Source organism: Desmodus rotundus, chromosome 6, assembly GCF_022682495.2.
Source record: "Desmodus rotundus isolate HL8 chromosome 6, HLdesRot8A.1, whole genome shotgun sequence".
Lineage (NCBI taxonomy): Eukaryota > Metazoa > Chordata > Mammalia > Chiroptera > Phyllostomidae > Desmodus > Desmodus rotundus.
In genome coordinates this window covers 94,009,145-94,022,430 of record NC_071392.1, presented here as the reverse complement: position 1 = coordinate 94,022,430, position 13,286 = coordinate 94,009,145, and the positions used below count along the sequence as shown (strand labels likewise).

General features: G+C 65.2%; 1 protein-coding gene across 6 annotated transcripts in view; it reads right to left on the bottom strand.

Annotated features, from left to right (window-relative positions):
• Positions 1–13,286, bottom strand: part of KCNQ2 (potassium voltage-gated channel subfamily Q member 2) — a 42,284-nt gene that overhangs the window by 22,783 nt on the left and 6,215 nt on the right. For all 6 annotated transcript variants that reach the window (XM_053927059.1, XM_053927064.2, XM_053927061.2 and 3 more), the window contains exons 2-7: positions 4,773–4,863; positions 4,221–4,347; positions 3,759–3,934; positions 2,951–3,076; positions 1,882–1,992; positions 1,109–1,204 (exon numbers count right to left, since the gene is read on the bottom strand). In XM_053927059.1, the coding sequence (XP_053783034.1) occupies positions 1,109–1,204; positions 1,882–1,992; positions 2,951–3,076; positions 3,759–3,934; positions 4,221–4,347; positions 4,773–4,863 (727 nt within the window). The remainder of the gene's footprint in view (positions 1–1,108; positions 1,205–1,881; positions 1,993–2,950; positions 3,077–3,758; positions 3,935–4,220; positions 4,348–4,772; positions 4,864–13,286) is intronic.

Genomic DNA, 13,286 nt, shown 5'->3' with positions numbered 1-13,286 from the left:
TTTTCAGCCTTATTTCTCCAAATATTCTCTGTGTCCCTTGCTCTCCCTCCCTCCTCCTTCTGCCTCATATTCCTGTTGAAAACTGGATGTTTTGATAGTGTGACATGGAACCTCTGGGGGCCAGGCTCTGCCCCCTCCCGAGTGGTGTGTTCAATGGTTTTTCTGAACAACCCCATGCACACAGCACTCCCTGCTGTGTGTGGTCACTTGAGCCATGTTCCATTAGCTCAGCGCTCTGCCAACGATGTGAAAGAGGTTTCCTTAAACCCAAGAAGCCAAAGACTCCGTCGTTGCCGTGTGGCCCCGAGTTGGCCCTCCCAGTACTTGGCACAGCTGCGCACACCCCTGCGTTCACCCACACTTCCTGCTCGCACAAAGCCCAAAGGTCAGCCTGAGGTGAAGCTTGGGGTCTTCTCCAGTCTCCTCTGACCCTGCGTCCAGCTGTGGACTTGTATGGGGCCTTCGAGGTCCCCCCGTATGTGGGGTCTTTCCAGAGCCCTGATTTCCCAGCGTCTCTCCCCTGGGCCTATTCCTTCCAGGTGTCTCAGCCTGTCTGTGGCTGGTCCGGACTGCTGTCCCCGGCCCCAGTGGCTGCAGCCAGCCCACTTGCCTGTGCGTCTGACAGACGCCACCTGGGAGGCTGCTCCAGCCCTGTGAGTGTCCAGCTGAGTGACGCAAAGGCAGGACACTCAGGACACGGAGAGGCTGCCGCGTCTCGGCAGTGGGGCTGGCTGTGTGAGCCGGGAGCACCAACGGGGCTCAAGCACCTCCAGGCCACTGGAGGGGGGATCTCGAGCCCCCACCCCCAAGTGCAGCACAAGCGTGAGAACGCCTCTGCCTACAGGGCCCTGTAAAAGGCAGCCAGGTGGCGGTGGTGACGGCCTGGCCTGGGGCCGGGGCCCACATGGGACAGCAGCCAGCACAGCATCATCATTGGCCGACCACCCGGTCCTCAGCACACGGACCAGACTTCCCACACCCAACACGTTCCTGCAGAGGGACCAGGGCCTGTCCACAGCCAGGGACAACACGAGTAGGGCTTTGCTCCTGCGCATGGTAGGACCGGGTCAGGGGCTCCGCAGGTCCTGGGGGGGCCACCTGGACTCACCTGGATCAGGCCCGCGGCGGGGTTCCGCCTCTTCTCAAAGTGCTTCTGCCGGTGCTGTTCCTGGACTTTCAGGGCAAAGCCAGACCCCAAAATGCCCTGCAAGTCACCAGGGTCAGACAGCGCCCCATCCCACCCCACACTTGCCTCTGGGGCTCCACCTCCCACCTCCTCAGCCCCAATCATTTGGACACCAGGTTGGGGGGAAACATTTGGCTTTGGGTTAAAGGACATGCCAGCTTGGAGCATGGCAGGGCCCAAGCTGAGTGCGTCCCTTCCCTGATCTGTCCACGCTGCAGCGAGCTCCAGCCAGGCTCTTGGCCAAGGGCCACCTGGGACAGCAGCCTCCCGCTCACCAGCTTCCCTTGGCCCAGCCGGCCGGCCCTGAGTGGACAGTTAAAGAGCCCATGTCCCTCTGCAGGAGATGGGCCCTCAGTCCCCTGGAGGCCTGACAAGGGAGCGGGTCACCACCCGGCGCTGATCCTGCTCATGAGGGCCCTGCTGGCCAGCCTGCCCAACTGGGAGGAACTGACGTTGACCAAGACACTCAGGGCCAGAAGCCACAGCCTGGGGACACTCAGAGCTCTCTGATGGCGTGGTGCGGAGGCCACCAGCTCCCAGCCAGGGCAGCCCCACTGGGGGTCCCAGGAAGGGTGCCCCTTGCCCCTGGCTGCCACCTCCAGCGCCCAGCAGGCTGCCCACCCACATTCCCCAAGGGGTCATTCAGGAGCCCGAGACCCCACCCCCACCCAAGGCGGAAAGGGAGCAGGACTCACGGCAGGAAGAGCAAAGAAGGAGACACCGATGAGGGTGAACGTAGCTGCCAGGAGCCTCCCGTTCCAGGTCTGGGGGTACTTGTCTCCGTAGCCGATGGTCGTCAGTGTGATCTGCAGGACAGCGAGCGTGGTCACGCCCAGGCCGGGCAGTGGCCACACAGAGGCCAGTGGCCCTACACCGGCCTCTCCTCCTCAGTCCCGGGAGGCTGAAGGCAAGGGCTCAGCAACCCCCACAGGGCAGGCTGGACCCTGGGAGGTGGCAGAGACACGGAGGCCACACCGCCCCCACGGGCCCCGATGAGGCCAGGGCCAGCCTCAGCCAACCTTCAACCCTGCAACAAACACACGGAAACTCCCCACGTCTCCCTCTTTCCCAAACACACAGGGCGGGGAAGGGCATCTGAAGGCTCTGTCCCCATGTCATGGCTGGGAGAGCCCAGGAGACAGCTGTCACACTTGCCACAGGACCGAGGCCAGCGGCCGGCAGCCGGCAGGTACAGGAAGGGCCTGAGAGGGGCAGTGCGGAGAGGAAAGACAAGGGGGAGGGGACGTGGTGAGACATGGGGCAGGGCCATGGGCTGCCTTAGTGGGTAACTTGTAAGCTCAGGCCAGGAGAGACAGAGGGGCCGTGAGCAGGGGCCTGGATCCACCCGATCCAGACCACCCTGGGGGCGGAGGGCGGTTTCCCTTTTACAAACTTTTCTGTCCCTCAACGTGACAGGCAGGACTGCCGGTCTGCCCCTCCAGCAGGGCTCACACACAGGTAGGCCACAAGGGAGGGGGGAGGGAGGAAGATGATCACACTGGCCACACGGACCCCCCGGGGCTGGACACTCCCCACCCACACACCAGCCGGAGTACCCACCCCCAGCCGACCTGGGCACCATGGCCCCAAGTGGCCAGCAGGTGGTCTCAGGGAGATGTCCCTGGCCAGAGAGAGCCCAGACGTCTCTAGCCCAGGCCCCGGGGGTCAGGGGCACATGAGGGCGTGGACAAGGGTCCCCAAGGAAGGCCATACCCAGTGACCCCGTCTCCATCAAGGACACTGAGCCAGGCGGCTGGGACTCACCAGGCCCCACCAGAGCGCGTCAGCGTAGGTGTCGAAGTGGTCGTTCTCCCCCTTCTCCGCCAGGTACACCAGAAACGAGGCCAGGATGAGGCACAGGAAGCCGATGTACCAGGCAGTGACCAGCTCCTGGAGAGTTGGCCGCGTCAGCGCACCGGGCCAGCGTCCAGCCCAGCCCGCCCCCCCCGGGAGACTCTCTCCAGAGCTGGCAGCTTCCCGGCCACGGCCCCAAGCTTGCGGCAGGCGACAGGGGTATAGCTGGTTTCCCTGGGTGTCCCCACACCCATGCACCTCACACGAGGGAGGACAGCAGCTGAGGACAGCCCAGCATGTACATCCAGCCAGGTTGAAAGTGTCCCAAAGCAGCTGACAGGCCGACAGGCCATCAGGCCAGAGAACGTTGGAACTTGAGACCTGACCTCAACTTCCCTGAGCTTGGTGGAGACCCCCAGACTGCCTGCTGTCCCTGGGAGGTCCAGCACCTCAGCACTTTGGGGGACCAACACCCTTGGTCCTGCTGACCCATCCCCCGCTCAGGGCTCAGATGGGAGGGGCCGTGTGGGCCCATCCACGAGCAGGGCCGCACAGCCAGGCTGGACAGAGTCTGGGGCCACTAGGGGCTCCCTAGATGTGGGGAGTGTTGTGCAGACACCTTGGGGTTCCACTGTCAGCGGCCACCGCCAGTCTCAGCCTAAATGGGCATGGCTAGGGCATCGATGGGGCATTTGCACCTGGCTGCCCTCGAGGAGCCGGGGGAGCCAGCGGGGCGGATGAAGGGACCTCCTGGGCCCTTCCGCAGGTGCCGGCTCACCTTGCTGTGGGCATAGACCACGGAGCCCAGCAGCTTCCAGGTGCCGCCGCGCCGGTCCATGCGGATCATCCTGAGGATCTGCAGGAAGCGCAGGCTGCGGAGCGCGGAGGTGGCGAAGACGTTGCCCTGGGAGCCAGCAGCCAACACCGCAATGGACGCGATGAGCACCATGATGTCTGTGGAGATGGGAGCTCGAGGAGGCTGCGGGCTGGGGGGCTGCCCGGCTGGGGTTCCAGGAGGGTGGACAGATGGACGGAGGCACAGGCAGAGTGCCCGGCGTGGGGACGGTGGCTGGTGTCCGCCCAGCCCTGCCCGGGGCACAGCCGCCCTTCGCCCCTCTGCCTTTCCGGCCGGGCGAACCACAAGCTCTGAGGTCACATGGGCGGAGCATCCCACAGTCTCGCCTGGCCTACCCGCTCCTTCCAGGGCCCCTGTCCGCCCTGCATCCCCACGCGGGCTCACCGATCACACAAAATGGCTTCCGGGCGAACTTGAGCCGCCCCCTCCAGCCGCGGTACCGGCAGCAGCAGCCTGCAGCCCAGATGCGCACGAAGTACTCCACTCCGAACACCACGATGGTCACGATCTCCTGCAGGGGGCGCAGCTGAGCCACCGCCGGGCCTGGACCGCGGGGCCTTGGCCTGGCTCCGCTGGGCCCTCCCCCAAGCCCGGGACAAGGGCTCCCCAGACGTGCATTCTGGACCCGGGAGGCCCCTCCGTCCCCAACAGCAACACAGAGATTACAATGTGGTCACCATGGCACCCGCCCCTGCCCCTGGGGGATTGCTGTGAGCGCCTGAAGCCCCACCCCACCCGTGTCTGCCAGTGGACACCCCGCGTCTCAGTGGTGGAGGGCCACCTGGGCCCTGAGGATCAGGGAGGACGGAAGGAGGGGGAGAAGGGGTGGGGCATCAGGTGCTGAGTACATCTCAAGCTGGGGCACAGCCAGGTGTTGGGGGAAGGGAGAGGGACCCTTGGCCAGAGGCTGCTCCCGCCGCCCACCCACGGGCTCACCAGGATGTAGAGCGCGCCCTCCGAGCTCTTCTCGTACTCTTTGATGGTGGAGAACACGGACAGCACCAGGCAAGAGAAGACCAGCAGGAACCTGGGACCGGGGAGGCGCGGTCAGCTGCGGAGGCAGGGGGCGGGGCAGCAGAGCAGACACCCCACACTCTGCCCACCCCCCCATCTGTCCTGGTGGGCCCTGACAGCCTCGGGCTCCCGGGACACCCTGGACTCAGAGTTAAAGGGAACAGGCCTGGCCTCCTGGGCTGGAGGCAAGACTGCCACCTGCCCCGCAGCGGCGAAGGCTGGGCCCACCAACCCCACGCCTGCTGTTTCTTGCTCACCAGTCCCTCTCTAGGCTCCAAGGCAGAAACTTTCTGTCTCCCTGTTAATGCTGACCTTCACATGCAGCCACCCCGGAGCCCTTGCCTGGGTCCATGTGTTTTGGGCTCCTGTCCCGTGAGACATGGAGTCCACAGGCTGGGGGTCCCATCCACAGACTTGTGTCTCTGGCTGCCCTGTCGGTCCCTGACCATCAGGCACCAGGAACCACTGCGCAGGCAGCGTGGAGGCTGAGGCCCGGTCCACAGCGCGCACCAGAGCCGACAGGGTGGGGTGGGGTCTCAGGGCGCAGAGCCCCTGACCCCGAGGACCTGGTCCCAGGCTCCTGAGGGGCGCAACACACACAATGAAGGGAAGGGGGGCGAGGGCGCACACCATGCCCCTCCCATGTGACACCCGTCACCCCAGCCCCAGCTGAGTCCCCAGTGGGGGAGGGGCTGAGCCCCTTCGGGGCCAATGCTGCATGGTCCATGCTGACCCTCCGCAACACCCGCTCGGCCTGCCCGCCTGCACCCAAGCCTGGGCAGCACCACGCACGCTCAGCGCCCAGGAGCCTCGGGAGGCCCCGCCTCCTGCCCTCCAACGTGGTGACTGCACCAAGAGACACAGACCTCCCCCTCCCCTGCCGTAGGGCTGACTGCCCCCGCCCCGGGGGACAGCGGACACAGCAGAGGCGCTGACAGAGGGGACAGGCCCAGACAGCGCCTGCTGACACAAACGCCACAGAGAGGCAGCCGAGTTTCAAAACCGCAATTAATTTCCTTTGCTCGTTAGCCAATTTATTCAATTAACTGAGCCCTGGAAAAACATCCAGATATCTCCCATGCCTCATATTCATAATTGACCATTTGCCTGGGGTGTCTTCTCCCTACCCGGCCGTGGGGAGGGAGCGCCCGCGCCCAGAGTGGACCCGCTGGGGGTGGAAGGTGGGAGACTCCAGGTTGGGACCCAAAGGTTGGCCATGGGGGACATGGAAGGCAACACCCATCGCAGAAGGGGCACCCGGGCCTGGCCTGGCTCAGCGCCAGGAGGCGGGGATCCAGGGAGACAAGAAACCCGGTGGGCTTCCCTGAGGAGTGTCCACAAGGACACGCCTGCAGGGCAGGGTGGAGCTGGTGGGGCCAAGAGCACAGAAGGGTGGGGAGCTCCAGGCAGAGGGAGACTGAGTGGGGGCGGCACCTCCAGGGCCCGACCGGAGAACCCGGCAGCAACCTCCTGGCTCTGTGATGCCTGTGCAGGGCACTCAAAGTCCCAGGGGGACCAGGCCCTCTCAGCCCTGCTTCCTGAGGGCATTCCAGAACATTCCGGGATGGCCCAGCCACGCTGTACAGCCTATCCCAGCGGGCAGCGACCTGGACACGGGATAGACAACCTGCCCCCCCCCCCTACAGCCCACCCTGTAAGTGCCGGCAGCAGCTCCAGGCTTGTTTTCGAAGCTTCAGAACAGACGGTCGCAGATGGCTCCCAGTGGGGGAGGCGTCTCGCCGGCTCAGGAAGGAGACTCTGAGCGCCCACACCCAAGGAGGAGGAGAGCAGATGGGGGGGGGGGATGCTGCGCGCATCTCCTGCCACATCCCCAGAGCAAAGATGGCAGATGCCCACAGGCCAGACCTGCGGGCCCAGGACGGGCCCCGGCAGCTCGGAACAGGAACCCCCAGACTGCAAGGCCTCCCCCGATCCTCCAAGCAGCCGAACAGTGGAGACACACTCTTCCAGGCCTCTCCTGGTGGCCAGCACCTTGGTGACCGGCCACCGCCCCACCCAGCACACAGCAGCGTCTCGGTCCCCAGAGAGTTGGGGAAACTGAGGCCTCTGGCCTCCTGGTTTCTGGGCACAGCGTCCTCAGGGACAGCGGACACTTCATGGAGGTCCAGCTCTGGGGACACGGATCTCAGACACGAGGCCCCACCCTCCAGCAGGATGATGGGGGTGCCATCCACCAAGGGGCCACCCTGGGCAGGTCAAGACCCCCACAGGTGCCCAGAGATGGGAGCGTAACGGGTGATCCCACCCGTGTTTCTGAAGAGCTTTCCCGCCCGAGCATCGTGCATGCCGAGAGCTGGCACCCCACTTCTGGCTCCTGCCCCCGCCCTGCCCTGGTGGATCCGTGAAGGTGGCCCTGTGAAGGTGGCCCTGTGTGCCCAGGGCGCTGACCCCCTCAGGCCCCAGAAGACAAGGGAGGCTCCAGAGGACCCGGGTCCCTTCCTCCGAGAGAGGAGAGAGAGAGAGATGGGCAGGTGGGAGCCCTGGGGGCGTCGCCAGCCCCCAGCCAGAAACCGTCCAGGCTGCCAGGGGAGAAAAGATGGGAGACAGACGGGAAGGTGGTTTCCCGCAGCCCCAGGCTAATTATGATAATGAATTCAAAGTGGAGACCCGATGCTGGCAGCGGTTGCCAAGGAAACAGCATCTCAAGCAGCTGGTCCCGATTCCAGGGGCCAAGATGGGCAGCAGGAAGGGCAGCCAGCGTGGGAAGCCACCTCGGAAGGCTGGGGCTCACCTGAGCAGCAGGGAAACAGACCCCGGCTGGAGAGTGTCTGATGCAGGCCCAGGCCCGCTGTCTGCCTGAGCAGCCAGGAGGGAGGCCACCCCACAGGACACGCCTCTCAGCCAGACATCGGGGCTTCTGGGTGCACAGCGGGGGCAGGACCCTCTTTAGAAAGAGGAGGGCGCGGGGCAGCTTCCTGGGCGTCGGATGCAGGGTGGGGCCCCGGGCGGTGGGAGGTGGTGGCAGCCACGGGGTGGTCAGCCCCAGCCCCCTGCGGGTCCCAGGTTGCACGGCTGCTGCAGACAGGTGTGCATGCGTGGGAGGGACCCTGCCTCCAGGCTGAGACCCCCACTTCTGTCTCCCCTCGCCCCCCACCGGAATACAGGAAGTACCTCTTTTTTGGGAAAATGTAACAAAGCTGATGCCACCTCCTTTCTCGGCCCCTCCACCGGGGTTGGGGGACGACTGGGCAGGCGCCTCCGTGCAGTGGGGTGCAACCCTCTCTGTGGCCCTCCAGCCCAGACTCCCTCCCCCTCCGAAGACTGACTCGCCCACTCGGGGGTGGCAAGGGCATCTATCTCATCTCAAGGGCACAGGGGACGAGTCCAGGGTGGGAGGAAGAGGAGTCATACCATCAGGACCCCTCCCCTGCCACCCCTGCGGGCTGCTCTCAGGCAGAGCCAGGAGGTGGCCGGGGAGGGGTCCCAATCAAGCCCCCCACAGCTAGGGGAAAACGACTAGAGGCTAGGGAGCAGCTCTGTGACCCTGTAGGGTTGTCCCAGCCTCCCTCCCCCAGAGGGGTCCGCAGACACAACCCCTCCAGGGGCCCAGGCACAGAGGCCACGTGAGGCCAAGGCCAGTGCCCTGCAGACCTGGGGCGGCTAGGCTCCCTGGGGAACCCCGCCCGCCTCAGCTGGCACGAGGGCTGCGGACAGCTTTCCGCCTGGAATCTAATTTTGCCCCCTAATAAACTGCTCTGCCTTCAGGTCCCACTGCCACTTCCGATCGGCGAGGTGATGGGTAGCCTAGCTGCCCACGGCCGCTCCAGGCGTAAACCAGATTACTGCGAAAAATGACTTCACCACCCACCAGGGTTGGAGGGGGTGGGAGGCCTCATTCTGGAGGTTGCTGTGCACGAGACCCCTCTCTCGGGGCTGAGGCTCACCAAGGCCCGGTCCTCCAATCCACCCTAGGCCACCGGCACCCAGCTGAGCCTGCTAATGTGAGGATGGAAGGTTCTGGTAGCTCCCACCTGAGCCTAAGGTTGCAGGGAGGGATGCAGGCCAGCACCCAGCACCCTGCCTCTACACGCAAGTGCTCAAGAGATGCCTCAGACCTGAGAGGCCACAACTCAGGGGGCAACAGACCCTCAGAGTCCCATCCTGGCTCAGGACCCCCCCACTGGCCAGGGGCCCCCATCCAGCCCTACCCCTCCCAACACCAGGGCAGCAAGGGGCTCTCAGGGGCCAGTGACCTCAGGGTGGCCAGCGTCCCCCTCAAGCCTCGGCCACAGGACACGGGGCTGTCAAGGTCAGGGTCCTAGGCGCCCCCAAAAGAGCAGGCACTCCAGGAAGCCCCAGGTGCTCCGGGAGCTGCAGGCTGCACATGGCTTCCCAGGTGCCTCCCAGGTGGCCCCCAGAAAGGGCGGCTGCGAACGGGATGGTTTGTTCCCCATCAGTCACCTGTCCGCACACAGACCACAGGGCTGGACACAGGCTCACCCAGTGTCTGCCCCTGCACATCAGAGTGACCTTCACACCAGGCAGCAGCCACCCTGGGCTCTCCCCTCTACCTCCCCGCCCCCACCCTTCTCACAGACAACAGCCCCACCCAGGGGTCCTCCAGGATGCCCCGTCCCTCCCAAGACCGCATCTCAGCTCCTGCACCCAGGATGCCCTGACTGCACCCCGGCTCGCCACGCCCCCACCGCAGCCGCTGTGGCCCCTCCCACCTGTGCCTCAGCCTCACCAGGCAGCGTCCCTGCCCCAGCGACTGTGCACACACCCCTTGTTCTGCCTGGAATTCTGAGCCCACAGCTGCCACTCGGTCACCTCCTCCTGTCCCCAAGGTTCTGTTCTCAACATCACCACCTTCTCCAAGAGGCCGCCCGGCCCCCAATTCCTTCCCCTTTACTCTCTGGAGAGGGGTCCCGGCCCCTGCTAGCCGGGGTCCCCCGCACTCCTCGCCCGTTCTGCTCACTGGGCTCCCCAAGTGGAACCCACCCACAGGGGCGGCCCTGGTGGCGGCCAAGCCCACGAGGTCAGATCCAGCCTGAGAGCAAAGGCCCGCAGCCCCACGGAGACAGGCCCAATGGCAAGCTGCCTCCAAGCACTGCCGGGCGGGGTCCCCGGCAGACAGCCTGGGTGCTGCAGGGGACCAGAGGGCTCCCGAGGGCAGGGTGTGGGGTCTCGGAGGGGCCCTGCCCAGCCCAGGGAGCCCGTGCGGGGGCGAACGCCTCTTGCTAGAAAGGCCCTGCCCCTGAGGAGCAGCGACTTGCATCCACGCGGACACTGGGACTCGGATGTCACAGCAAAGGTAGAAACGGACAGGTGACAGGCCACCCGTGTGGCGGGGTATCCTCACTCTGGTGACCCACACGGTGGGTGGGACTCCAGCTGCACAAACCGCCCAGGGCAGCCATCCGAACCCAGGGGCCGGAGGAGGGACATGGGGACTGACAAGCTTGGGTTTCACGGGGTGACGGGCAAGTTTTGAATCGAGAGAACAGACGGGAGTCCCTGAATCACTCACGTGGAGACGACTAACCGTATGTTCTGCGAATTTCACTTCTGTGAAAGAAAAGAAGAAAACAGCAAGGAGACAAAACCAGGCCGTCAGGCCTGAGAGGGCGGGTGAACCCCTGATGTGCCTCAGTCTCCCCCATGACAGGACAGGCTTGGGTGGGAGAGACGAAAGCCCCACACATGGTTCCCTCCAGACTCCCCCACGCAGGGCCCCCCCAGCGCCCCCAGGCGGAGGACGTCAGCCTGGGAAGCCTGTGTGTGGCCGGGGGGGTGGGTTCCGACCTGCGGGCTCCCTCCACCGCGGGCACTGAGCTCTGTCTCTGTCAGCCTCAGCGCCCCACCCCCAGCCCCAGCTCACTCTGGGGGCCCAGTCTTGGCCTGCGTCCCGGGCCTGCCTGTCCTGCACTTCCCTGCCACACTCACCCCCCACCAGGCACCTCTGGGGGCCTGCAAGAGCCCTGCCCTGTCCCAGGAGCTGGCCTGAGCAGAGGGCCACCTCGGCTGACTCCTGCCTCTGGGGGTCCCCCAGCCCCGCCCTGCCAGGCCCTCGGCCTCAGCACATGGAAGCACTGTGCGGGATCGGGGCTGGGGAGGGGTCCCCAAGGGGCGGTACTGCCCTCTGCCCCCAAGGTTGAAGGGGTACTGGGGACAGGGCCACCTTGTCACCTGCCCTGTTTCAGAAGCACACAGATGGGTCCGGCCCTTGAAAACAGCTCAGGCGAGACCGAGGGTCCGCCGGCGTTTTCCAGCAGCTTCCCAATGCCCTACGGTGGCTGTCGCCATGTTTGTGATCAGGTAACAAACCGTAACCAAGGGTCTAAGAGGCTGCGGCGCTGTCTGCCCACCGCCTGGGTCCCACACCGACTCCCTTCCCCACGAGGGCCTCTTCAGCTCTCAGCTCAGAACCACGGCCAGCTCCCAGGCCCCGCCCCCTTGCCAGGCCCTGCACTGCAGCGGGAAGGGCCGCCTGGGAAGCCACTCTGTCCCTCCTTCTCCTCCTCCTCCTCCTGGAGGCCGGTCTCTGGGTGAACAAGCTTCTCAACTCCTGGGGCCCCAGCCAGGCTCCCCCGTCGACCTGGCCCCCGAGGACCTGGTCCCCCAGGGCCCCGCGAACACCCTGCCCACCGGAAGCAGATACCAGCCTGCACAGTGCTCGCCGAGCCCTCCCACCACCACTCCCTCTTCTGAGGGACCGGCTTCCTGAAGTGTTTCTCCACCTCCCCCAAAAACCTGGGGCCCGGGAGAAACTGGCCTTTTCCCTTCTACAAGTGTTCGAGTACTCTTTCCAAACCTACACAGGAAAGCAGACTCCAACGTTCTGAGCTCTCCAGTTAGGCTCCCTGTAGGGACCGAGCAGACCAGACAGGACCTGGGGGACCAAGGTGCCGGCACTCTTCAGACAGCCAGAACAATCTAGAAGGAACACCATCCACACATCCTGGAGACAAAAGTCAGACTCCGGGCTGGAGGCCTGGGACACACCCACCCTCCCATTTCCCCCAAGCGGGGCAGCCAAGGCCCGACCCTCAGAGCTGCCAGAGAAAGCACAGATGCCCACTCTGGCACACCGCCCCCCACTGTGGCCGGCGGCTGCTTCTGGGCAGCAGCACAGAGGCTCCCGGAAGCCAGTGGCTGGGGAGAAGCCAGGGCCTCCCTGAGGGAGGCAGGTCACGACCCCAAGCGGGCATCTCCTCCTGCATTCCAGGGACTGCGGGCAAAGGCCAGGGCCCCTGAAACCCCGCACCTGCCAGGCCTGCACCTGGGGCCCCACACCCCAGTGTCTGGGGCTAAATGACAGCAGGTATGCCAAGCACCTGAGGAACCACATCAAACGCCAACGTCCCCCATCCAGACTCCGGCCCTTCTCATTGGTTCCCACCGAACACAGCCTGCAGAGCAACGACTGCACTGTCCAGGGCCCCTGGGACCGGCTGCCACACCAAACCAGAGCCTGGGCCTGCTTTTGTTGGGGTGGGGGACCCCCACGCTGGGACCCGCGTCCCTGCCCTTAGTGTCACCACTGCCCCACTCTCCACAGCAGGGTCCACGGGCTCCAACGCCGACCAGCCCGGCGTCTGGAGGGACCACGCTGAAAGGGCCGCAGAGGCAGCTGCACAAACCCACTGAGGCCCTTACTCTTCTGGAACGTCATCCGCAGCTCCCACTCAGGTCCGGCAGAGCCCCTGGAACACAGGCCCCAGCACGGGGGCTCCGAGACCCTCAAGGCCTTCGGCCCTGTGTCCTTCCAAGGTGAGTTAAAAGCATGATCCATCCTAGTCTCAAATGGCAGAAACCGTGGCCCCCTCCACCCCAGACCAGCCCGTGTGCTCCCTGGCCCCTGGGCCCCGTGCTGAGCCTGTGGCCGTGGCTCCCTTCGTTCCTGTGAGTGACCAGCATCTGTCTTCTCTGACCTCTACTGCATGCCCCCACCCCACCAAGACCAAATTAAGGGCTCGGGGGGCAATGCGAGGGGGACCTGGCCCAGGGCGGGCCCAGAACCATGCTGTACAGTCAGAAGCCTCCATCGGCGTGTTGCCCTTCGGGTACAACCCTGGGTCTGCTTCCTTCTTCTACTTAGGATCCGGCTAAGCGGCTTGAGCTCCGTGGGGCGGTCGGACAGGCACCCGGCAGCCATGACAGGAAGACGTGCTTCCTCCACCCGGTCACGAGGGGTGTTGGAAAGCTGGGCTGAGCCGCAGGCCTGCCTGGCAGGCGTCTCCCATGCTTGGGCAGTGCTGCCCGAGGGGGGGCTCAGCCTCAAGGCCCTCGTGACCGGGTCAGTGCGAGATTCAGCCTTGTGGAGTTGCGAGCCTGGCAGACGCACCTTGCATGGACACCCGATGTCCCGGGGCCAAGTGGTGTTCCCGTGCCGTCTAGGGGTTCATTGGTGCAACCTGCTGGTGACGGTGTTCTTCACGCTAGCCCACTCCTGTCTCCACATCAGAGGCTCAG